Source organism: Vombatus ursinus, unplaced genomic scaffold (assembly GCF_900497805.2).
Source record: "Vombatus ursinus unplaced genomic scaffold, bare-nosed wombat genome assembly UNPS02014789.1, whole genome shotgun sequence".
In the NCBI taxonomy this organism is placed as follows: Eukaryota; Metazoa; Chordata; class Mammalia; order Diprotodontia; family Vombatidae; genus Vombatus; species Vombatus ursinus.
Window position 1 is genome coordinate 26,127,701 of NW_020954567.1, and position 27,257 is coordinate 26,154,957.

Here is a 27,257-nt window from a genome sequence, read left to right on the forward strand (position 1 = left end):
ATGGGGCTCAGGCAGATTAAGTCACTTGCCCAGGGTTACCCATGTAATAAGTGGCAAAGCTCAGGTGTGTACTCAGGGCCTGGGACTTCAAAGCCAGTCCTCTTTCCACTTTATCCCAAAACTCGTGTTGTTCTTCTCTCGTTCAGTTATGTCAGACCTTTCGTGATCCTGACATAGCCCATCGTATTCATCAAATCCTAAACTACTTCATAAGATATGTCATCATTATTGGGGTTTTTTTTAAACAATCTTCAGAAGGGCTACAAGAAAATTGAAATTCCCTCAGTTAAGCTGAGTGGACTACTGATTCAGGTGAGAACACTAATTAGAAATGAATTGAGAAATTATCCAAGTTGGGTCTTTAGGAGAAGAGTATTTCCATTAGTTAAAAACCAAGCACAGCCACTCTCCTTTTAGCCTAATCAAATAAAAGCAGAAGAAAAATGAACAGACAGGGGCTTCATTGCATCATCCAACTGTGTCTCATTGATCCTGATTGACTTTTCTCTTATTTCTTATGTTCTTACTTCCCCCTTGATTTTCCTTCTGTCAGCAGTAATATCCTTTCTAGTGCCAGAGCAGATCTCTCACCTTCTGTGGAGGTGATGTCATCACATCTGTGCATTGCATCCATACTTATTTTGTGACCCTGAGCAGCACCCTGTATCCCCACTTTATTTGCAAAGTGACCTTTTAGCTCCCTGCATCCTGGTGTGGGTAATTGATGTTTTCTTTCACTTTGATATCTGGACTGCAGTGGGTGGGAGTGCAGTCATTGCTGGGACCAGTGCCAGAGAAGCTCAGGAATAAGCTGGATAGGCAACAGCAGCTTATGGGATCACATTTGGGTGAATGTCCTGAAAGCCTCCTGAAACTCTCCAGTGTTATCGTGCAGTACAAGCTGGACACGTAAAGCACTTTTTTCTTTTTTCAATAGTTTAGCACAATGTAGGTGCTCAATAAACAAGAAATAACAAGAAACATCCCTTCTTCACTTACTCCTCCAAAGAACAATTCCCTACAACACCCACACATGCATGCACAGTTTTCCAGTATCTCAGAATTGATGTGTCCCAGATGGAATCTTAATTCAAACTCAATAACCAGTTAGTTGAGATCTCCTATTTCTTGATTCAGTTCAGTTCTCTTCAGTGAACATTTATTAAACATCCACCGTTTGCACGATAGTGGTTATTACTCCTGTGTTGAATAAGAAGCCAACCTCAGGCTCATAGAACTGTCAGTGAGACCCAGAATTCTGAAAACCATCCCAAATAGTTTTTCATGGTTTGAACCATAGAACATAAAACAAGAAGAGAGGAAGAATATGGTCCAACCAGCCAGAGGGAAGGGGCTGAATCCAATCTCTTGCTCAGCACTGCAGAAGGAGCGTGTGTACATTGGTGCTGTTGCATCACATATTTGTTTATGGTAAGGATAACCCTAGATGGCCAGAAAAAGGAAAGAAGGAAGAGATCCTTTATTTTTATATTCAGATACTTTTTAAAGGTCCACGTGGATGCCATATTAATCTTCATTTTCTCTCAAGAAAATTTTTGTAAAACATCCTTTTCAATAGCATCACATTTCATAGGTTATTCTATCACAATTAGGTTGGTGAAATATTCAGGCATCAGATTCATTCATTCATTTATTAAGTACCAATTTACTTTTATCTCATTTATTAAGTACCATTTATTAAGTACCAACTGTGCACAAAACACTGATAGATACTGGAGCAGACCCATAGTTTAGATATGAAATGGTCCTTGACCTCATGGAACTTACAGTCTAATAAGGAATGGGACATAAATATCTTTGACTGACATACCTAACATCAAACAAGTACAGTATAGAGAACATCTAAGTTGAGAGCCAAGGGAGGTGGTTGCTGCCTTGAGGGTTCAGGGTCTTCCCTTTCACAAAGGAGATGATATATAAGTTGAACTTTAAAGGATGGCTAGTAATTCAACAGGTGTGTTTCAGTGAAAAGGAAAAAATATAAACAAAGGCATGGAATTAGGATGGTACATGGCATATATGAAAGGCAAAGAGTAGACCATTTTGAGTGGAGCAGAGAGGCTTAGATGGTAGAATTATGAGATAAGGTTATAACGATATGTAGATGCCATATTTTGGATGGCCGTGAATGCCAGACACAGGATTTTGAAATTTTCTAGGCTTCATGGTTTGGGATGAAAGATACCACTTCAGAAGTCAGCAAGGGCTGGAGAGGCAGTACACAAACTAAAGATCAATTTGATCTCAAGAGCTAAGGTCTTTTGCTTCTTTCACTGACTTTATCAATCCCAGTCCAAGCAGGAACCAGTCATTGAAAGGGACCATACTGGAAGCTTCTAGGGATTGCAATAAGAATAGCGCACTGGGGTGAGGGATAACAACTACAACAATATCAGCTATAATAACAATAATAAAAACAACCACCATTTAGTACAGTACTTTTAAGGTTATCATAGTAATTTCCAGACATCATCTCAGAAGATGGAATACAGATGACAGAAACATGAAAAAAGTCATACCTAATAGCAAGTTTTGTTTAATGAAGATATTACTGTACATATTTATCATTCTGCTTTTCTTTTAATTCACAGAGCCACCCAAAGTTACAGTGATGCCCAAGAATCAGTCTTTCACAGCAGGATCGGAGGTGTCCATCATGTGCTCTTCAACTGGTTACCCAAAACCAAAGATAGTCTGGACCTACAATGACCTGTTTATCATGGGCTCACACAGGTACTGGGCTTGTATCATGCTTTTGAGTTATGCTTCCTTTTTTAAGGAGTGAAGATAGTTTTTAAACTCCTGAAACAAGTATTTCTAAAAGTATCTATGAACTTGTTATTTTAAAATATTCTGATAATAATGTTGAAATATAATTGGTTTCCTTTGTAATCCTATGTATTCTATTTCATGCATTTAAAACTATGATTCATAAAATTTTAAGCTTCATCAGACTACCAAAGTGGAGCCTTGTGACACAAAAAAATTAAGAACTTCTGCTCTAAGGGAAACTTACTTTATTGACCCTCTGAAACTAAGGGAGATTGTGCCTTAAATAGTACTTTCAGATGTTCCCAAAACACAGCAAGAAATGCAATCAGAAAAATAAGGAAGAACGGCTTCAAAGAATTTTTAGAGCACTGGAGTTTGGAGTCAGGAAGTGCGGGGTTCAAATTCGACCTTAGACACATACTAGCTATGAAACCCTTGGAAAGACATTGAACCATTCTGTGCCCCCATTTCCTCGTCTGTATATCTAAGGGATTTGACTCAGTGGCTTCTAAAGTCATTTCTAACTCCAAATCCCTGATCCTATGACTCAGTAATCCCAACATGTGGAGTCGTTCAGAATCACCCTGTAAAGTTTCATATTACGTTCACAAGTTAAGTAGAGAACATGCGCTTCCTAACAACGTATTTATTCACATAATCAAAAAACATTTATTAAGTGACTGCTAAGTGTCAGAAACTCTGCTAGGTGCTAAGTGATGTTTAGTATCATTTAGACAATGTATCTTAAGGTGGCATTGTTGTTTTGAGAACTCTATTTAGGAAAAGGTCCTAAATTTGATAATAACACATTTTCTATAGAGAGCTTTATGGTTACAAGGTTGTTCACATTCACAGTTTCATTTGATTATAAAAATAATGTTGAGAGGTTCACAGAATAAGTTTCAATATTCTTATGTTGTATGTAAGCAGACAGTCTCAGCTTCTGGCCCAAGAGTACATAGCTAATAGTGGTCAAGATTACAACTCAGGTCTACTGATTCCATTTGTGATAATGTTCTTGGAACTGTACTATTTTTCTCTCTGAAAGTCAATACAGAAGTGAGAAAAGGGACATTAGTTCTAATGAAATAGGATACAGATGTTGTGAGAGACGAGTGTCCATTTTCTCATCCTACACATAGAAGCATTTTATGCTCTGTTAGTTTTTTAAAACCATTGAATCCTGCCACACTTCAAGGGCATAATGAACATGTGGAACATAAACAACAAAACTTCCAACCATAGGGCTTCCATTACTTTGGGTTTGGCATAAAGAATCTAGCATTTCAAGCCAGACTGTATCCCTAGGCCATCATTAACTCATTTTAGGCTCCTAAGCATTTGATGCCAGGTGCCTTCATTTATCCTGTCTATAGATGGTAACAGTAATGGTTGTCCACATTCATTGCCATTGAAGAAAGATATTGTGCAATGATATTGCTATGTTACGGTGTCTCCAGTTGAATGTAACATAAAATACTCTTTTCATCCAGGTATAGAATGACCTCAGAAGGCACCTTGATTATAAAAAATGCAGCTCCCAAAGATGAAGGAGAATATGGATGTTTGGCTAGTAACTCGGCTGGGACAGATAAGCAGACTTCTACTCTGAGATATGTTGGCAAGTATACATCTTTTAGAAGACTAATAAAGAAGAGTGAATGATAAAAAAGCAATGATAAAAAGCAAATATAGAAATACTATTACTTTATAGAAATTGATAATCATACGGGACATATTTTTGAGACATTGGATTTTTCCACATTTTGAAATTCAAAATATAATTTGTTGAAACTTTAACATTTTTGAGCGGATACTTTGTTTAGCCAAGGAGCCTTTCAGATGCTTGGCCCATTCTTTGATCCACCCTGCTGTTTCAAATCCTCCTTAATCTTACACATCCAAAGTAGATGAATTCAGCTTCCTTTCCTTCTACTCACTTAAACTATTATCTCTGCCATTATTTAAGATGGATTATGACATTTTAATTAATGCTGTATGCATTTTGTGTGATTCATTTTATTTTTCTTGCACGGTTTATAACAATCATTAACCTTCAGCACGTCATGTTTAAACTCTTACATGTTCTTGTGTTGAATCTCTTGGCACGTCTTATGCAAAGCTCCTCAAGCGTAGATGCTCTGTGTAAAATGATATAATAGGATTTCCCATTGTTAATGATGAATAACTATTGAATAGCAGCAGTAGTGATGATACTATGTCATTAACATTTTTCTTCTATAAATTTCGAGTGTCTATGCCTCTTCTTCTTCCTAAAAAACAAACAAACCCCTAATAACCTGTGATGCTTTGTAAATCTTCTGGTCTGAAAATACAAATTCTTTGCCTATAATTAGTCATCATCAGCATCAAAATAAGGTGGAAAAGTTCATAATTCACATTTTACAATTCTTAAATTTTTACTTAATTAACTTAATTTACTCCTATAGTTTTGCGTATGCAATGACAAAATTTTTAAAGTTTTTTTTCTTAAAAAGCATCTTTCCCTCCTTGACTCTTTCACTCTGCTATTTTCTAATGAAGCTTTTTAAAAAATTTTGTTGCCTAAAACTATTGAAATCTACTTCCTAATTTTGTATTGATCTATTTGGGAAAATGTATTGTAATTTTTTTTTTGCCTTTGAAGTGCTTTGTTCTCTATGTGCATTCACATGTATTCTTTTCATTATGCATATACACAATAAATTATATAATATAGCTATGTACATACTAACAGTTCTTCATTTATTCATTCTGAAAGAATTTTGGAGTAAGCCCTGTGTTAGACACTGATTATATTATATACCTTCTTCCTTTTCAGATGCCCCAAAGTTAACTGTAGTTCAGAGTGAACTCTTGGTTGCCTTGGGGGACACAACAGTTATGGAATGTCAAACCACTGGTGTTCCCTTGCCTCAGGTCAAGTGGTTTAAAGGTACATTTATTAAATTTATCTGTTTCGTTTTGCTTTTTTTTTTTTAAAAAAAAAATGATTTGTTAAAAGTTTGTTTTGGTGTGAGACTTAGCAGCACCATAAAAATGTGTTTATGACCTCAGTGGTGACTGGAGCTCAAAGTTTTGAACTCTTAAGTTTCAGCGCTTCACATCTGGTGTCAATTATAGAACCGTGAAAATTAAAGACGGAAAAGTTCTCTGCTAGTCCAGCTGAACATTCTCTTTGTTAGTTTAGGATTCCTTCCTGTATTGTAGCATATTCTCCAGAAATACCATAGTCAAGATTTAAAATATCCTCACAAATTTGCGTTTATTTTCTTTGGAGAAGTAGAAGAGTGTAGTGGAAAGAATACTAGATTTAGGGTTAGAAGAATCAGTTACTACCTTTTGGAAACTCAGTTCCCTCATCAGTAAAATATGAGTAATAACACATCACTTACCTCTCTAGGGTTCTTAGTTTCAAAGTAGATATGTATAAAGTATCTTGTCACAATAAAAAGCAAGGATCTGTAATTATCTTGATCGTAGAATTATAGATGTAGAGCTGAAAAGTTCCTAAGAAGTCATCGAGTCCAATCTCCCCATTTTACAGGTAAAGAAATTGAGGTCCAATTAAATTATTTTGCCAAGATCATGTAGCTAGTAAGTGGCAGAGCTATGATGTAAAGAGTTTCTCTGGCCACAACCCTAGCACATTTTCCATTCTATGTTGCATCTCTGATGGTACTTCATCCACCAATGTAGATCCCAACTCCTGTATGCCTTAGTAGACTATATCTATTAGTCATGGTAGCTGGAAAAATTCACTATTTGTAGAACAAAACTCTTGCTTTTAGAGTCTTTAAACTTAGTCTAATCTTTAGACAATAGAAATATAGTTTGTCTATATGGAAGGCTCAACTACACAGCAATACATTTTTAAAATGTGATTTCCATTGGTATTGAGCTGACAGAGACTGCAACCCATTTATCATTTTTTAGATAAGTCTTAAAGCATTGACTGAGGCTCAGAGAAGGACTTACTTGCTCATGGGCACACAGCTTGTAAATGTCAGAGGTGGAATTTGAGCCAATGTTTTCCTGATTCTGTCTCATCCAGCACTCTACATTTGACCACATAGCCTCCATGTAAGCTTTTATGATGATGATGCTTACCATTTTGGGGGACATTTGTAGAGAACTTTATGGTTTATGAGAGTTTCAAATAATTGATATCATATGATCCTTTTAGTAAGCCTTTTAATATAGGTAATTAGGTTTTTATCATCCCAGTCTTCATAAGGAAACTTCTGTGTACCTGAAACATCTTCCTTTCCTCCTCACATTTGTTGAATTCTTTCTCATTCTTTAAAAGTTTAACTCAAATGTTGTGCCCTCCAAGAAACCTCTGATACTCCCTTTTTCACATTGATCTTTAAATCTCATATCCTTAAATCCCATATGACATTTTGTTTTCTACCTATTTAATGGATTTATCATATATTATTGTTTATTATATTTTGCTGTCTTTCTGTTTTACCTACCTAAATCTGTGACTGTGTCTTAGCTAAACACTAATGCTTTGTACAATACCATACATAGCAGGTATCATGGGTTTGTCGAATTGAATAAAACTTAAATGACCTGATCAAGGGCAAACATTTGGCAAGTGGCAATCTTGGTACCTGAATTCAAGTCTTTTAATTACAAATACTATGAAGATGATACCGTTAGGAAGTTTTGTAGAGTTTCCAAAAAGCTTTCAGCAGTTAAATATATTAAACAAGTGTATCAGTTGAAGTTTCAAAGTGCTTGATGGAAAAAGAAAGGCATTTCATTATTGGGTTTATCATATGTTAGATGCTTCTTTGCTCTAATTCATAGCTTTATATTGTTCTACTTAAAACTGTTAAGCCCATCCTATCATCACATCACAGCCTATTAGAGCTAAAAGAGACGTTAGACTTTATTTAGTCTAGGGTTCCTTAACTACTGGAGTCTATGAAATTAAAAAAATAATATTTTGATAACTGCATTTTAATATAGTTGGTTTCCTTTGTAATTCTATGTATTTTGTTTTATTTATTTTTAAAACATTAGCATAAGAAGGTCTCTATAAGTTTCACCAGTGGTTTTTGTGACATGAAATAAAAAAGCACCAAAAACTGAGTTCATTTAATTTGCTCATTTTATATATGAGTTAACTGAAGGCCATAGAGGAGAAATAACATGTCTCCTGATTACATAGAAAATTGGTGGCAGAGTATGGCCCTTGGAACCTAGGTCTCTTGAATAAGATGACTGGATGGTCTTAACTCTATACTTTGTATAATCGTGTAATAGAATTGCAATTGTTTGGCCCCTATGTAGGATCCTGTGACATGAGTACTGATTGGGAGTCAGGAATTTGAGTTTTGTCTTTCTCTAATGTTTCTGGGCACAGGACTTCTTATTGTTTCAGTAATTCATATATGAGAAGGAAAAGTATCGTTACAAGCACTCTATGAAAAGGTTACTAGTATTATTATTTGTAAAAATGTTTTGTAATCCTCAGATGAAAAATGTTAAGCAGTTCAAAGAATTATTGTTATTATTCTGTTTGTTATAGCCCAAACATTCCCATAGTAACAAGTTGATGTCATAATCATAAAATTACGAATTCACCTCGAGCCCTGGGAAACATGAAGTGAAAAGAAGAAAGTTTTCATCCAGAAAACAAACACATTAAATGATAGAAAAGGGCAACACCATTTCCTTTGTCCTGTGAATTAAATATTTATAATGGCATTTCCTCTGGAGGGAAAGCTTTTCTCTAATTGTTTTCACTAATCCAATTGGTTTCTCTCAACACAAATTATTTTGTAATGACCAAAAATATTTGAATAAATAATTGGAAAAATATTATAAATCTACTTTGTATCCAAGAGAAACAATTTGTAGAGACTGTCTTTTTTTTAAATCAAGTTAATCCCTAATACTCATTCAGAATTTTAAAAAAAAACACACATGGGGACAATGAGTTTACTGATTATTATTTCTATAGCACTCACAATGAGTGGTCTTTATGACAGCAAGTTAAATTAGAGAAAAATTATTCAGATTCTATCAAGAATCTACCCAAAGTAATACACACAGTCAAGTAGTTTCTCCCAGATGACTGGCTTCTCTCTTAGCTAGCACTCTTGCACTTGCTGGTTTTTAGCACCCTTCAGCTATTGGAATTCTGCATTGTGCGGTCAGCATAGAAAAAAAATGACAACAAAAGAGAACCTGAGAATAATTCCATAAATACCTTTGGATAGATGTTCTATTTCTTCCTTTAACCATAAGGAAGTTTTATTTTTCTTCCATCAGCCCTTCTCTAGAAAATTCTAACTGAATAGTTTGTACTATGTCTTTCATTCTTGAAGAGGACTAATTGAAAAAACAAATATCTTTTTTTTGTTTCAGCCTGACTAGCAATGACATGTTCCAGAATTACAGATTATCCACCAAGCATTCAGCTTCTTCATTCTAGGACATGAAAAAATTAAACAGAGGCCAAAGGGGAATCAGGGAGATGATTAAAATGTTGCAAAAATGGACCTCTGAGGAAACGTTAAAGGGACTGAGTTTATTTAACTAGGGTATCCTTGTGACTTTGAGTTAGGTGAAAGGTTTTGTATCAAGGAAGATGACCAGCTGTTCTCCCTATCTGCTAAGGCCAGAACTAAGCGTAGGCTACAATGTGAGGGGCTTAGGCAAATGAAGGGATGAGCACTGTAAATAGGAAAATTTTGAATCCCTGAAGTAGGTCCTAGGAAAAGCTTTAAATTACTCTCCTGATGTCGTGTTAAACGGTGGAATTAAATGAGCATAAGATCATAGATTCTTAAGTAAAAGAAACCCCAGAGGTCACGAAGGCCAGTGCCCTCATTTTAGAGATGAGGAAAATTATCTTTATTTCCATTACTGTGATAATGTATTGCTTCTAGAATTCATATCTGGAATTTCTGATGAAAAGTCTCTGAAGTAATTTGATATATTTTTTTCTCATGAAAACAAAGGAATGAGAGAAAGAATATATATAAATGTCTAACCTGTAAGTAGTAAACTGGATTACTTTCAGTGAAATTCGACTTTCTGAATCATGTTGCTGTGTTTAATTACTGCTACTTTTTAGAATTTTAATTTGTGGGGAAAAAACAACTCAACAAAAGTCTTTATTTAATCCTGTTATGACCAAATACAACTACAGAAGAAAGAAGTAAGAGGCAAAAGAAACCCCAATGTACCAAGACCAAATACTTTAAGACTTGATGAATAGCAAGGTCACACTCCATCCTCCCGTGGTGGGAGGAAAGTTTATGTCAACATCATCTGCTTTTATTTATGATAATTTCTCAGAGGCTCATAGACACTGCTTTATTTGCTTCTTCTCATTTTCTCATGGTATGTAGTAGTAAACTCAAGAGGATGATTACTTTTTTGGAATGCCGAAAAATACTTCGTTTTGGCACTAACAGCTGTTTCTAATGTAATTTCTTTTTATTTGAGGCTCTTTTAGAAAAAGAAATCTGCCCATTGCTTTACATCTGTTGAATAATGTTTCATTTGGTGACCTGAAGACTCACTAAAGTTGTCCCTTTGACATTTGGAAGCTGATCCAACTCCTTTCATGGTATCCAGAAATGCAACGTATGGATCATTTGTGTAGTTGCAAGGAATGCCTACATTTCTAGAACATATTAGGAAGCTATACTCCAAATTATAAACTTAGTGCTTCAAGAAACCTTAGCATCCAGTCCAAACCCCTCATTTTATAAATGAGAAAAATTAAGACCCACAGTGGTGACATATCCAAGGTCACAGAGTTGGTATCTCTAAGTAACTCCCAAACCATTCTTGAAAACATTGACCCTCAATGACCTGCATCTCCCCTTTCACTTCTCCACTTCCCTTCCCCCATTAGATTTGGTGGAGCCCAGGAGAAGTATTGCCACATAGACTGAGAGCTCATCATGCCAATGGAGGATAAATAAAATTCTTTAACAAAAGAGAATACAGTTCTGCTGCCTTTGAGCCATGAAGTATTATAGTTTTTGTCTATGATGCCCCCCACCTTCCCTGAAATTTAGTTATTAGCCTTTAAGATGAACACATATAAGAAAACTTATATTTTATGGTCTATGTAGGCAAGTGAAGCTGCCACAAAATTGTGGATAAAGAGTTAGCCTCTGTGCCAAGAAGAATTTATTCAACTTGAGCCTCTGGAACATGCTGGTTATGTGATTGTAGGGAAGTCGTTTGACTTCTCAGTGCTCTAGTTAAAGCTTTTTTTTTTAAGCGATTGGGGTTAAGTGGCTTGCCCAAGGTCACATAGCCAGTAAGTGTCTAAGTTTGGATTTGAATTCAAGTCCTCTTGATTCTAGGCTCAGTGCTCTCTCTGTTATGCCATCTAGCTGCCCCTCTAATTAAATCTTTATAAGAAAAAGCATATGTAGAGGAAGTTTTTTCTTCCTGGGGTTCCTGATGCCAGTGAAATCACAGATCCAGTCAATCCTCAGTTGACAAAAGTATTGGATTCTAAAGTTGGTTGTTTGGAACTGAGAATGAATATTCCTACAGAAACAATATTTCAAAGAGTGTTTGGAGTCATGAAAAAGCATACTTTAAACAGTAATGTACCTGAACATTATATATTTATAGTGAATAAATAGTAGAAATATTCATTACAGTACTTGAGCCAAGCATAAATCCCTGGTCTTTAGTAGCTTCTAGAAGTAGTGATTGGCACTGTGTAAGGCAGAAGAAAATAGATAAAGTGAAGGGAAATTGTCTAGCTTTTACCAACCCAGAAATGGTAGACAGATCATATTTTTTTCTTCTGTATGGGGTTTGTGAAGGCAGCAGCTTTTTCACTAATTTTTGGGACCAATGACTCTATTCCTTAACTTCTGTTTCCCAGTTTATAGATTTTGGGGTTATAGGATTAGGTAATCTTACAGGAATATAGTCTGAAAAACTAGCTCATGGGTGTTGGTGTTTTCCCCTCAAAATACTTAAGCAGCTTCAGTCTTGAAAATGTGGATCTTATAATAAAATTATTCAATATTATTGCATTCGTTATGTCTCAGAGCAAATATGATTAAGTAAAGTTATGGGGAATATGCATTTTTTAAATTTCCTTCTTTTCATTTCAATTTAGGTGATCTTGAATTGAGGGCTTCAGCATTTCTTCATATTGACTCACAACGGGGGATTCTGAACATTAAAGAGACCCAAGATTTGGATGCTGGCGATTATACCTGTGTAGCTGTCAATGAAGCTGGAAGGGCAACTGGCCACATAACTTTGGATGTTGGCTGTAAGCATCCCTTCCATGTCTGTAGAGAATGGGTAGATTTTTTCCTCTCTCTTCTCATCATTTCCTCTCTCTTCTCATCATTTCAGAATCAGCCACTTACTTTTTAACGTTCAATTAAATTAAAATTACAAAATATAATTGTCTACCAAACTGGAAACTTGATCTTAAGGAAGAGTTAAGTTTTCTATTGCTGAGATTTGATCTCTATTGTAGATAAATAATGATGATGTTAAGTGAGGGGTGATCAAAAAATGTTGCCATCAAAAGTCATCCTCTATGACTCCAAAGTTGAAAAGACTTATGTCTGGACACTGGAATTTAGAGTAAGACTTGGGATTCTACTTTGGGTATACTAGAGGTAATACTGGTTATTCATTGGCAACTTGGTCTCTTACTTTTCACAAATATTTTATTGCACTTCAGTGCTAAGAATGATGTTCTAACCAATTACTAATGCCATCTCCCAATGTATAATGCAATGTCCCCAAATGTTGTGGTAGCAACTTGGTGGTAGCCAAAAGGATATGCATCTGTTCTTCTGAGAACTAAAAGCAATATCTTAATACTATAGCTTGGTCATGTGCTCATTAACTTAAATGCACAGGTAGATGCCTATCCTTAAGAGTATGACAGCAGTTTTCTCAGTCCTGGATATCTTGCACCAAAATGTATAAACAACTTTCTTAAGGTTTTAAAAAGACTTTGCCAAATTATAGTTAACTTTATGAATTATTGGGAGGATGTATACTTTGTCTTATAGAAAAACACCATGAATGGAGAGGAAGGGGGAGGGAAAAGGAGGAGGCAAAGGGAAGGGGAGAGGAGGAGATATCTGGGAAGAGGAATGGAAGAAAGGCAAAGGGATAAGAAAAGTAAGGGAATGGTAAGGGAAGTAAAGGAAGGGGAGTGGAAAGGAAAAGGAAAGGAACTTAATTTGTGAAATTTACCATTGAATCACTAATTCCCATTGCTTTAGCCTTACTCCCAGGCAAATAGAATCTGTAGTTAGTTTTCATCCCATTTGCCAGCCACGTCTGAGGTTTGCCCTCATTCTCTATTGTTACCTCCAGTTTTTAACTGAGACAATAGATCTCTTCATCAGCATAACATGGCGGTCAATGGTATGGCAGGAAATGAAAGAAAGGAAAAACAGAGTAGCAGATAATCTTTATCATTCTCTCTGAATTTCATATACCCACAGATTTCTTCCATTCTCAATCTCCTAGATGTGCCTTGGCTTATGCCCTACTTTCTATAAAAGTAGATATGTACATATAAAAGATAGATAATATAGATATGTGAAATTAATGCTGTAGAACTTAGAATGCATAATACAGAAGGATCACTAGCTTTTTTTTCCTTACATTTAAGAGAACTTAATTAGACTTAACCAGAAAGATATTGTGATATATTGAGTGTCAAGATTGAAATACTACATAAATGTTCATCATTTGTGTGCCAGAGTCATTTGGATTCCTAACTCCTTTATTTGAATTTAGGTATTTTGTGACTTGAAAGAGAAATGTGCATTTAGCTATATTCCTGTGACTTTTTTGTCTTTAAGCTCTCCAATTACCAATTTTGTGGTTCTATTACTTTATGGCCATGACACCAAATTGTATTTTAAAAATTCAATGTAATTTTTGGTTGCTTCCTTCTTGTGATGAACTTCTTTTCTTTTTCTTTTTCTTTTCTCTATTTCTATCTTCCCCCTCCCCCAAGACTGTAGCTTTAATCTGTAGCCATTTCAGGTCAACAGGGAAAGTTACCAATAATTTTTACTCTTCTGAAAAAGAACTAGTAGATTATGAAGTCATTCTGAGGAAAGGAACAGTGACTACATCAAACACAAAGTTAGGCCTGGCACAGATTTTATTTGGAGCATTCTGCACTGCCCTGGATTTCATTCTGAAGTTATGGTTTAGTGTTTTGTGGTCTGGTACATTCAAAGCAATATGCTCAGCCCCTTGGGGAAGGAGAAAGTCTTATATCAATCTGTTTGTCTCATGCAGTGTAATAGTTGCCATAGTTAGTATCTATTTTAATTATCACTAGAGTAAACAAAAGAAAAAGTGTTATAAGGCAAGATAAAAGTCCAACTTCCAATAATCTCACAATTTCATTTAAAAATATTATTCATATACCACTTATCTGCAGTTATTAACCAATATTAATGACTTAAACCAATGGGGTCTTTAAAGAACAAATGATCCTTTTTCAAAGGGGCAGGGGAATCATGACTGCAGTAACTTATCATCGCTAAATACTACCTTAAGTGAACTGTAGTAGATACTCCATTGAATGGTTAGTTTAGGTAATGCTTCTTTTTGTTAGTAATTTAGATAATCATCTTACTTTACCCCCAGGTGAGTAAGCATGTGTTTATCTTCTGGAAGCCTACTACCCAATTCTCTAACTCCCTCTCCTTTGAATACTTACTTTTTGGGACGGGGGGGGGGGGGGGGGCAATCTTATGAAACCACAAATATTTTGTTGTTTTTCAGTCATTTCGGTCATGACTATTCTTCATGACCTCATTTGGGATATTTTTGACACAGCTACTAGAGTGGTTTGCCATTTCCTTCTCCAGCTCATTTTATAAATGAGAAAACTGGGACAAACAGGGTTAAGTGACTTGCCCAGGGTCACACAGCTAGTAAGTGTCTATTTAAATTTAGGTCTTCCTGACTCCAGGCCAGATGCTCTATCCACTGAGCCACACATTTAAAACAACAACAAAAACTAACAACAACAAAAAAAACCTCCCATAGCTTTTTGTTTATTTGATTGTTTGCTCTCCTGGAGTTACTCAGATAATTAAGGGGAAAGCAGATCCTTTGCCTGATTTTTCTAAATTGGTCATCTCCATTACCCAATTTCACCAAATACTTGAAAACCTTCATTTTGTAATGAATAGAACTGTGATCAAAGTAGTTTATCTATTATGGGGAGGATCATTTCATAGAATCGCAGAATATCAAGGCTAGAAGGGACCACAGTAGCTATATAGTCCAACACATACCTGAAAAAGAAACCCCACTATAACAAACCCTAAAGTGGTCATCTGGCCTTTGCTTGTAGACCTCCTGTGAGTGGGAACCCACTGTTTCCCATGGGAAAAAAGCAGCTTCCTCTGATTAGAATCCAAATGCCATTTGATATTAAGGAAGATACTCTGTGCAGTTTCTGGCCTCAAGTAACCTATTTCCCTTTTGTACTTCTCTTACTGTTAAGAAGTTTTTCCTGACATCAAGCCTAAATGTGTTTCTTTGAAACTTCCACTGCTTACTCCTAGTTCTGCCCTCTGGGAACAGAGTAAGTCTAATCCTCTTTAACATGACAATTTTTCATTAGGAATATCTCATAACTTCCATCTCAGAATCCACCACTTTGACAATTAAAACAGTAGTTAAAAAGCATTCTATTTAGCATGGTATATGAAGACTACTTCTGTTATGACATTAATCAAGGGCCACAGTTACTTCATTTTAGTCAAGAACTGCTAAAAGTATTCTTATCCTAGTAAGGATAGTCTTATAGTAGTAAGATAATAGTAAGACTTCTATAGTAGTCTTAGTCTTTAGTGCTCTTTGTAATAATTTATTTGACTTATAAGAGCAAAATAGTCATTATTATAAAAAAATTGTTATAAATTTCTTTGTTTTATTGAGGAAGAAGAGAAATAATCCCTAATTTTCATGCAGAAGTAGAATTAGGAGTATGTAGAAGGTATGGAAGAAATAGTCATAGATGAGGACATAAAGGAAGGCAGTCTCTTTTTCCCCCTCCCATTGGAAGGTAGATTCATGCAATTAGAAACTGGCCTTGCCATCCCCACAGTCCCTAGTCCAGCCACGTTAACCTATTTATTGTCTCTATAAAACAGTAAAAGCCTGTTTTGAGACTACCAAGTTGATAATGTGATTCAACTGATTTTACCAAGATAATAACACCTGTAGCATTTACCTCATAGGATCATAATGAGAAACAACTGAGAAAATAGATGTAAAGTTCTTTTAAACATTAAATTGCCACCTTCATGTCAGCTGTTATTATTTTCCAACTTTGCCTTGGCTTTCGGCCCTGTTTCTATGATTCACTGATGCTCATGGTGCTGATGTGACAATAAAATGGATTACAATTAAAATGGTTCATTACCATGACATTTCCCAAACCTCTGGCTTCTGAATATCGCTTGTATCTCAGTTTTCTACCCTGTCCCCATAATATCTGTCTGCAGTCTCAGCATGACACACGCTAAGATTTGTGCATTTCATTTGTAAGGCACTGAAAAAGTTACCTGTCCTAGAACTAGTATAGTACACAGAATAAATCTGGCTGACTCAATGACCACTTCAGAGAAAGGTATATGATTAACTCTTGGTCTGAGGGACTGGCTGTCTGTAAAACTACTCTATTTTACCAATCTTATTCCTTTTGGAGAATTTAATCTCCATATCAATGGATGAGATGAAACTAAGTACAGAAACACACACATACATATACAGACACAGAAAACACACATAAACATAAATTGCTTTGAACATATCAAACTACAGTGTGTATTTTATATTAAGAGCACGTATTTTGGATTCAGTTAAAAATACATTGGAAACATGAAAGCCTACAAAATTCACACCTTTATTGACAGAGTGCCTTGCTCTTGTACTTTTCCACATAGTAGAACAATCATTGCTAGAGAAAAAGCCTACACACACACACACACACACACACACACACACACGGCCACAAAGCCAACTTACGGTTTTACATTTGAAAACCACAAAATTCTGATAACAAATATTTATTAAGTGCATTTAATGTATAAGGCACTGTGCTAGGCCCTATGGTGATATAAAGTTGTACAAGAAACAGTCCTGAGGGGAAGATAGGATTCTAGATACAATATCCCAAGAAATTATAAATTTAAAACTCCCTAGAACTCTTACAATCAAAGGACAAAGTGAAAATAGAATCCATGTGTCACTTCCTTTAAAGAATTCCTATAATGAAAACTCCTGGGAATGTCATCACCAAAATCCAGAGCTTCTAGAAAAAAAGAAAAAATATGCAAGTAGCCCCCCGCCCAAAAAAGGAGTCCAAAAACTAAGGAGACACAGTAAGGATCACGTGAGATTTGACAGCTGCCATATTAAAGAAGAGGAGAACATGGAATCCAATATTCCATAAAGCAAAAAATAAAGGCTGACCCCCACAAATAAACCATCTGGCAAAACTAAGTATAATTCTATGAGAGTTGGAGGGGATGGAGAGGAAAGAACCTTTAATAAAATAGAGCATTTCTGAGCATTTTTTATCCAAAGGTCCAAACTGAGTAGATATTTGAAATGAAAATGTAAGACCCAAGAGAAATATGGGAAGGAACACACATTTTATTTCATTAGAAGAAAATATATGGGGATAAATTATTTATGGGCTAATTGAAGGATAAGAAATAAATGTTTTCTCCTAATCTTCATGTTTTTAAAGGTTACAGAGAAAGGTAAACATGGTAGAGGGCCTGTGGAGGGTTTTGCTCTATTTAAATATCATAAGAAGACAAAAAGTTTGGAACAGAAAACTATTTTTATTGGCGAGAGAAAGGAAGAATCATGATTGCAATAACTCGTCATTACTAAATACTATTTTAAGTGTAGTAGATACTCCATTGGTTTTGTTGCTAATAATTGAAATAATCATCATATTTAACTTCAAAGAATCAACAAACTTAATTTATAGGAATCCTTTCCTGATTTCCATCACCCAGTAGCTAGTACATTATTTCTCCAAACTACTTTATTCTTTTGTATGTGCACGTGTGTGTGTGTGTGTGTGCGTGTGTGTGTGTTGTTTCCTCTATTAGATGTAAGCTTCATGAGGGAAAGAATTTTTCATCTGTGTCTTTGTATCCTCAGTACTTAGCTCTGTGCCTAGCACATAGTAAAGTACTTGATGTACTTGAAGAATTCTTGTTGATAGGTTGTTTGGATCCTATACTTGATTTCAAAATATTAGCTTCACAAGTCTGAGTTGGAGAAGAGATAGTTAGATAGCAATTCATTAGAAAAAGATCTAGATATTTTAGTTACCTGTAGGTTCAACAGAGGCATATAACATAGCCCCAAAAGTATATGCTTTAAATATTGTGCATTTTCACCTGGAATCTTCATTCCCACTTTACAGCTTATTGCCACATGATACTGGGAAGTTTGCTGTTCATTCTATCCTTATCTTGAAATCTTGGGAGAACTAAGACTCTTATTCACAATTCTTAAATTTATGCAATTGACAATGACTTTTGATCCCTTAATATATATTCCCCTGCTCTTTGCCAAGGAAACACCCTATTGTCCTCTCCTTATCCCCCCCAAATTACCAAATTATATGCGTCATAATCTATAATATTAAATATTTCACATATTATTGCTGATGAACTATCTGTAACATATTGGTTACTCCACTTAGTTGGTCTTACAGACTGCTCCCTCCATGCATGTTACTCCTTTTCTGAGTTGGTTAAGGTGTATCTGCTGTATCTCTCACCTGCACTCCTTATATTTTGGTTATTGGAAGGCTAGGGAAAAGGCAATCGTCCACCTTGTTCCTGGTGCAGGAGCTTCAACTCATTTGTTAGTTATGTTAGATCCCAGTCAAAATGGAATCTGTGACATACTTCTTATCTTTAACCATGTAAATACTTGTTCATTAATGTACTAATGCTCTTAATCCTTTCTCAACTCTCTTTCTAGGATGTCGAGAATTAACTTTTCCCTTTTCAGTGAGTTTCACAATCCATTATTCTTATTTATATTAATGATGCTCAAAGTTGGGTCTTTCTTTGAAACCCAAATGTGAAAGGGATATTTCTATTTTGAGAAATAAATGGGATTCAGAGCATGAATAAGATTTCTAGGATATGCACTGATAATTTGTTATAATATAATTTATTTTAAATGTAAAATTTGCTAATGAATTCATTTTAACTTAAATTCTCTCCAAAAGAGGTTGGTTAATTTAGTCCCAAAAGGTTATTATTTTAAAAAACTTCCATGGAATGAATTTCAGAGAGAGAACATTATAGTATTAATTAACAAGTGATATATAATCCTTTGAAGAAAGGGTACTTGATTTAAGGTGTCACACTACTATGTTACTCTGAAGATTACAATTTTAGTTTGTAAAATAAGGATAGTAATATTTACTTTTTCTGTGTGCAGGACTTGTGACTGAGTAGATAAATGTCTCTGGAAAAATTATAAATGTAAATTCAATTAACAGATTGAATAAGAAAATATTTATTAAATTGTCCTGAATATTGCACTATTTCTCCATTTTTCATAAACGTATCTTAATTTCTTTCAGCTTCCCCAAATTTTATACAGGAACCTAGTGATATATCCATGGAAATTGGTTCAAATGTGACATTACCTTGCTATGTTCAGGGATACCCAGAACCAAAAGTCAAATGGCGACGGCTGGACAACATGCCACTTTTCTCAAGGTCCTTTGCAGTTAGTTCCATCAGTCAACTAAGAACAGGATCCCTCTCTATTATCAGTAGGTTAAATTAAATAAATATGCATATGTATATACACATTCATATAAGTATATGTGCTTTTAAATATGTGGTTTATGTAGATATGTTTAACTATATCAGAGAGTTAAAGGGTACAGGATACAACTAATAAATAATATTTTGTTGATGTAGCAATTTAGCATCACAATGTTGAATTAACCACCAACTCCTAGGAAGGTATTTGACATTTTTATATCTCTCTTTGTTATAGCAAAATTATATAATAAGTCATCTCAAAGTCCTGACAGTAACAAGTGGATCAATGGGCTTCATCCTATTCTTCAGCTTTGAACTAATTGTGTCAGAAAAGCATAAAGCATTATTGAAAATTATTTCATTTAACTTTTATTTTCATCAAGTAATGCACCTTAAGTTATAGATAAGCATTCTGAAAAGCAATATGGAAACCTTGGATTATGGACTATGACTATCTAAACCAAAAATATCCTGTTGTAAAGTATGATTATCTGATTATCCACATACTAACTTTTCATGGCTTCAAAAATCCATATTTCAGAATTTATTAAAATCCATTCCATTTTTTCAACAAATATTTGAAAGTTAGCGCTAAAAAGTCAAAATGTTTGGATTACTTGGCAATTTTTTTACTTTCTATATAGATCAAGTGAGAGCAAAATAAGGCCAGAGGGCCAAATCTGCCCTAGCCCTTGAACTAAGAATTTGTTTTACATTTTTAAATGCAATAAAACTTTATTTAAAAATGTAAAAACCATTCTTAACTAGAGGGCTATGCAGTGGGGCAGGATTTGACCCTTGCTATAATTTGCTGACCCCCAATAAAGATATTTTGGCACTCCACCTATAATAAAGAACTAAGGATTTTCTAGAGCCCTTAATGAGCTACACAAATCTAAAAGTAAAATGAGTTTAATCAATCAACAAATATTTACTGAGTCTACCACATGCTATGGTAGATGTGAAAGAAATATGTGTCAGAGTCCTTGTTCTCAAAAATACTTGTATTCTATTTAAAGAGATTAAAATTAATGCACATGATATGATTAAAGAAAAATTAAGTGCTAAACTATGTGGTGCTGACTGTAATAGAAATTTGGTGAAAAGGATAATTAAAATGTGGACGAGTTAAGGGACTGATCTTCATAGGAGAAGTAGAATTTGAGCTGGCCCTTGATTTCAGTCTAGTGAAAGAAAAAACATCCTAAGAATTGGTGGCATCCAAAAGTGAAATACCCTTTCTCTGTAGTTAGTGAATATCTTCTTATTGAAGGTCTTCAAGCAAAAGCTGAATATTGAAGCAGAAATACATTTTAAAGTTTGGACTGAGTTAGGAAGCCACTTAAGGTTTCATCCAACTCTGCAATAAGATGATTCTGTAGTTTCATGAAGGAAGGATAATATTTAGGAAGATCTGGTGGAGAAAGGAAAACATTTCAGGAGGGCGGCATAACACCAGCAAGTAGAACCTACCTACCACTGCATCTGTGCTGAACATCAAGAAGGTAGTCCTGTCTAGAATGAAGGATGTGTGTAAAAAAGAAGTGGGAAATTTATTTGGAAAGGGAAGGTAGATCAGATTATAGAGGATCTCAGAGTACTAAGGACTTGATGTGATGGTCAATAAGGAACCGCTATAGGATCTTGAGCAATAGAATAATATTAACATGATGAAAATGTTTTTTTATGGATTTTATTCTATATTAGATTATAAGGCAAAACTGGTTGCCAGTTAAAAGGATATCAATAACTTCAGGCAAAACATGAATATCTAAGAAGAGATGGTAATAACAAAAATTATGAAGAAGGGATAAATTTTAGCAGCTTTGGGATTTGATGACAGGTTAGACATATGTAAAAAAGGAGAGGGAAGAATCAAAGATGAGTGTGTAGCCTCGGACACTAGACAAGCAGCAGGGTCACTGGCAAAATGAAATGATTGGAAAGAGAATTAAATATAAATTAAATTGCAGTAATTTTTTTTTAGTTATTCCAAGAGTCAGTCTAAATATTTTTAAATTAGCTCAAAGTTCATATTGTGTGGACTAATTAACAAGATGATTGATTGAAATTTTCCCCTTGTTCTGGAGAGTTTGATTTTGAATAATAGATGTAGACTAGGTTTACTATGTGTCCTTTTTATGATAGAACTTAAGCATTTTAAATTCTAAGAAGTGGGCAGCTGCATTTTTTCTGAAAGTCTTACTGAAATAGTAAAATTAAGTTAAATGCTTTGGTACTTAGGAATACTTTTGCACAAATCTCTTCCTTTCCATTTTAGATTTGTGGGCCAGTGATAAAGGCACTTATGTTTGTGAAGCTGAGAATCAGTTTGGAAAGATCCAGGCACAGGCGACCATAACAGTGACAGGACTTGGTAAGACAACTCTGGTAATTATTCTGGTAATAAGGTATCTTGGAATTTTCAGGACAGCCTCAATTCTTCGTACGAACAATCCACTTCTGAATCTTTTACACACTAATGCCAACACTCCATTTCTTGTTATGATTAGAGATGCACCTGGGATCATCTTTTTTTTATAGAAAGATTTTGTTTCCTTATTTCAAAAACGTTGGAACTACAGCCACAGTGAGAACAAGTCCTCTCATTTAACAAGTGAGGAAACTGAGGCCCAGAGGTTAAGTGGTAAGTTTGTCCCTGGCTAAGATTTGAATCCATCCTCTTCCGATGTGCAATTAAACACTGAAGGTCTTGAGTATACAGTCAAGCAGTTGCTTAGCTTCAACAATAGCACAGGGATATCAAATGTGTGTGCTGGCCTGCAGCCTTCCATTTTCTGCAAAGGTACACTCAGTAACCCATATGAGGGTGGAAGTTTCCAGAAGAGAGTTGGCAATATGGGGCTGGAACTTGGAGAAGATATCAGAGATGAGTACATAAAGGTAGGAGTTATATGCACAGTGGTTATGATTTATATCTTGGAAGAGAATTGAGAGACAAAGAGAGAGAGAGGGAGAGAGAGACGGAGATAGAAAGAGAGGGAGACACACACAGAGAAACAGAGAGAGAAACAGACAGACAGACAGAGACAGAGAGAGAGAACAAACTAAGGCAGAGCCTTAATAGATACTCACTGGGCAGCTAGGTGGCATAAGGGATAGAGTGCTGGGACTGTAATCAGGAAGACCTTGAGTTCAAATTTGCCCTTAGACACTTACTAGCTGTGTAACCTTAGGCAAGTCACTTAAACTCTGTTTGCCTCAGTTTCCTCAACTATAAAATGGGGATAATAATAGCACCTACCTCCCAAGGTTGTTGTGAGATAACATATGTAAAATGCCTGGCATATAGTAGGAGCTATATAAATGTTTGCTATCATTATTATTATTAATCCTTGGTCATCTCATCTCTTCCCACAGCTTTAACTACTTGCTCTATATAGGTGGCTTTAAAAATTCATACTACATACACATATGTATACATATTCCAAGCTCCCTCTCACAATTGAGCTCTGAACCATGAGTCTTTTTAGATATTCACGTGGACAAGAATACTTAGCTGAAACAACCATCAAAGTGATCAACCTAAATAATGAAAAGTGATTGGCTCTGTAGCTGAACAGTTTACCCTTTCTCAGCGTCCTACTTTCAGTTTTTTTAAAATTTTTTATTATAATTTAATCTATTTACTGTCACACTAACTAGATTGTGAGTTCTATGAGGATAGGGACTGTGTCTCATTTAATCTTTATGTATCTCCTCAGTCTCAGCATCTAGCAGAATGCTCTGCATGTATTAGGAGCATAATAATTTAATATTATTCTTCACTCTGAGAAATAACATTGTTCATTGCCTGCTCCTCAGATTTGATATCTTGGTTCTCTTGTCTTTTTTGACCAAACCCCTAGTATTGTCATTGAACGTGCAGAATCTTTTATTTGCTCTATTATTCGGCTTGATTTTCAAGTTTTCTTCCCAAAACAGAGGATTTTAAATACAATTTAAGATTTCTATTTTCCATAGTCATGTTAGTCATTACGCAAACATTTGTATTCTGTTAAAAACTCACCATTTATATTTTGTCATTACTTTGGCAAGTATGTATGTGCACTGGTAGAATGAGCAGTTTAGTCAGAAGACCTGGGTTTTAGTTATTTTGCTCTTCTTACAGTAGATACTAGACAACTAGGTGCCTCAGTGCCTTAGGGTCAGGAGGGCCTGAGTTCGAATCCTACCTCAAATATTTTACCTATGTAACCCTGGGCAAATCAAATAACTTCACAGTGCCTCAGTTTCTTTGTCTGTAAAGTGGAGGTAATAATAGCACCTACCTTGCAGAGTTGTTGTGAAGATCAGAAGAGGTAACAGGTGTATAGCATTTTGCAAACCTTAAATCACTAAGTTAATGATAGCTTTCAGATAGGGTATAGGTAGCTTATTATTGTGGATGAGGCCTAATTAAATGAACCAAATTCTCTCTTGCATTCAGTTGCTCCACTCATTGGAATCAGCCCTGCTGTAGCCAATGTAATTGAAGGGCAGCAGCTTACTTTGCCTTGCATCTTGTTGGCTGGAAATCCTATTCCAGAACGTCGATGGCTGAAGAACTCAGCTATGGTAAGAGCATTCTTTTGATTGAAAAAGTAAAGGATATGTGATGAATATATTATAAATTACATTTGGTGAGTTATCAAAAGCATTAGCAAGTGAACATGTTTAAACAGTATGTGATTTGGGTTGGGAGGTGGAGGGGATAAAGAAGTCACTGAAGAAAAAAATTTGTCCCTGGCATAGTTTTTACAAGATTGAATATACTAAATCTTACCATTGATTTTTGTTCTTTTAAAGAGAGACAGAAAAACAGAGAGAGACGCTATGTCATTAACATAAAATTAAAACATTTTAATATCTCACCTCGGCACAATATAAAATTTAGCAGCCCTGCGTAAAGCCTCTACTGATGCTTTGTATATTGACCTTCCTTTGTAAGTAATTTCAACTATTACCACAAATTAAGATCATAGGATTAGATTACAAGATTAGATCACAGGATTAGATCAGGAAGGGATGATAGAAGCCATCTGATCCAACAACCTCATTTTACAAATGAAGAAACCAAGGTCTGAAGACTTTTATTGATTTCCCTGGGGTCATAGAGTTGGTAAGTGATGGAGATAGGATTTGAACTCAGATCGTCTAACTCCAAAGTGAGTATGAACCACAATTCCTCTCAAAAGCATACTTACTTTGATTACAAACTATTTTCAAATGACAATTCCAAGATTGCCGAAAGTACTTCAGTGTGCACATTTTTATTGTGATAACAATGTTGGATTCTTTCATTGAATTTCTTGATACTGTTTTACATTTCTAGTTTCCAAAGATAGAATCTTTGGAGTAGTTCAAAGTTTTTCCCTTTTCTCCAGCAACATTTAGGATCACATCAGTGACATGTAGATAAAACCTTTATTAAGCATTTACTATGTTCCAGGCACTGTGCCAAGCACTGAGAAAACAAACACAAGCAAAAACAAAGGCAGTCCCTTTTTATTGTAAAGGGGGAAAGACAGCATATAAAATGGTACTGGAAGGGACAGCTAGATGATGCAGTGGTTAGAGTCAGGAGGACCTGAGTTCAAATCTGGCCTCACACACTTACTAGCTGTGTGACTCTGGGCAAGTCACTTAACCCTGATTGCATCCCCCCCCCCAAAAAAATTGTCTGAAGTGTCATAGGCTGGTCTGAGTTTGAAGAGAAGATGATGGCTGGTGTGGGTACTCCCTCAAATGTAGATTCAGAGAAGAACTCACCAATCAAAATAAGAAGTGATAGGAGTGGAGGTGTTGCTTGGTGAGAAGGCTATTGGGGCAGAAGTGGAGAAGATCTAGAGCCCCAGGGGCCAATTCAGGTTTGAAGAGAACTCTGAATAAAGAAGTACTATTTACATGGAGTACATGTGTTATCGTATGCATAAATTCCATGAAAGTGGATCTAAAATAAGTATTAATTGTACCCTCAAAACTCAGCGTCATAATTACTTCAATAAACACAGGCCCCCTCCTTTTTTCCCTATGTCTACTTCTTATAATGCTATTAGGGGAAGTATAGTGATTGGGGAAAAAAAGCAGAGATAGTAATCATTTTACTTTATTCTGGGACTTTTCTATCAATCCCATTCTGTATCAGGCAAGGAGGAATCTCATTCTCCCCCATCAGTTGGCTCTGGTGTGGCTTTCCCCTCATCACCACCAAATTCCACCGCTACTGTTGTTAAGAAGGAAATGGGTTTCCAAGACACTTCCATTTCTGTAGTTGATGAGTTGACTTTATTAAAAACTGACATTTAGGAAGCAAACATTGTGACTGAAGATGGTACCAAGAACCAGATGCTACCATTTCTCTTGAAATGCCAAAACATGTTGCAAAGTGAAATGCAGCAGATACCAGCCTACTTCTAAGGGATGGAGCCTCTTCTCAGGGATATCAGTAACTGTCCAAGAAGATCCTGAGCTTCAGAACTAATCCATTTTAGTAGTGTTATACAAACTGGTGAAAATTTTCATTTAAATAGGGTCCTTAACTTGTATGTCATTTTACATTTAGTAGTTTATAAAGCATAAGATCGTGAATTTTGGATCCAAAGGACTTCCAAACCTCTCATTTTATAGACAGGGAAATAAATTTAGTGATGCATGACAGGCAGATTTTTTTTAAACTAAGTCATCTCTCTCTTGGTAAATGGAGGAAATTTGGTTTCCTGGTAGTTATTTTTTTTAATTTAGAAATTTTTATATTAGTTTTGTATTGCCTGCCTAGTGGCCTAGGAGTTATAAGTACATGCCAACCTCGGGATCATTCCATCCCTTATGCTCTGTCTCGTGGTCTTTTTCCTTACGGTTGCTGAAACCCTTTTGGCCCCAGTTTTTATCATGTTCCAAAAACCCACCCTGTCTACTTGTAGACATTTGTACTAGAAAACCTATCTTTTTTATTGTCCTGCTTTGGGATGAATTTCCTCTTGTTGATTTATGATTAGTCTACCTCTCCAAGTGTAATATAGTATTACTCCAGGTTGAGTCCTCTTTAAAAAAAAAAAAAAAAGAATGAAAGGAAGACAGACATGTGGAGATGGTGGTAATAAATAGAGATAAGGAGTATACTTTTGGTTTCACTGGTAAAGGAAAATTCCTAAGAGAGGAAGGGCAAGATGGAACTTTCTCTGCAACTTATGGTCTTGGAGAGTTGCCTATAACACTGAAAAATTAAATGACTAGGTCCTAGTCAATATGTGTTACAGGCAGGACTTGAAGCCAGAACTTCCTTCCATCAAGGCCAACTCTATCCACCACACCATGCTGCCTCTTATGAGGCCATCTAATAGCATGTCATATTTAACTAGAAACATTAACAGCCTTTGTCTAGCATGATTCCTGTCTCACTGTGTTTATCTCCATTGCTTATCATGCCTATAATTCTATAAGTAATAACAACCTGATATTTTAGATAATGATTTCATAAACCATTTTGTGCTTTACAAAACAATTTGTGTTATTTCATTTGATCTTCACAACAGTCCTATGTAGTAGTGGTGGTAATAGTAGTAGTAAGCAGTAGCAGTAGTAGTAGTAGTAGTAGTAGTAGTAGTAGTAGTAGTAGTAGTAGTAGTAGTA

The 27,257-nt window shown here is 35.5% G+C and overlaps 1 protein-coding gene across 1 annotated transcript in view; it reads left to right on the plus strand.

Annotated features, from left to right (window-relative positions):
* Positions 1-27,257, plus strand: part of HMCN1 (hemicentin 1) — a 514,295-nt gene that overhangs the window by 241,737 nt on the left and 245,301 nt on the right. The window contains exons 12-18 of the mRNA XM_027868406.1: positions 2,613-2,754; positions 4,287-4,414; positions 5,615-5,728; positions 11,915-12,073; positions 19,436-19,630; positions 21,907-22,002; positions 24,076-24,203. Coding sequence (XP_027724207.1) covers positions 2,613-2,754; positions 4,287-4,414; positions 5,615-5,728; positions 11,915-12,073; positions 19,436-19,630; positions 21,907-22,002; positions 24,076-24,203 — 962 coding nt within the window. The remainder of the gene's footprint in view (positions 1-2,612; positions 2,755-4,286; positions 4,415-5,614; positions 5,729-11,914; positions 12,074-19,435; positions 19,631-21,906; positions 22,003-24,075; positions 24,204-27,257) is intronic.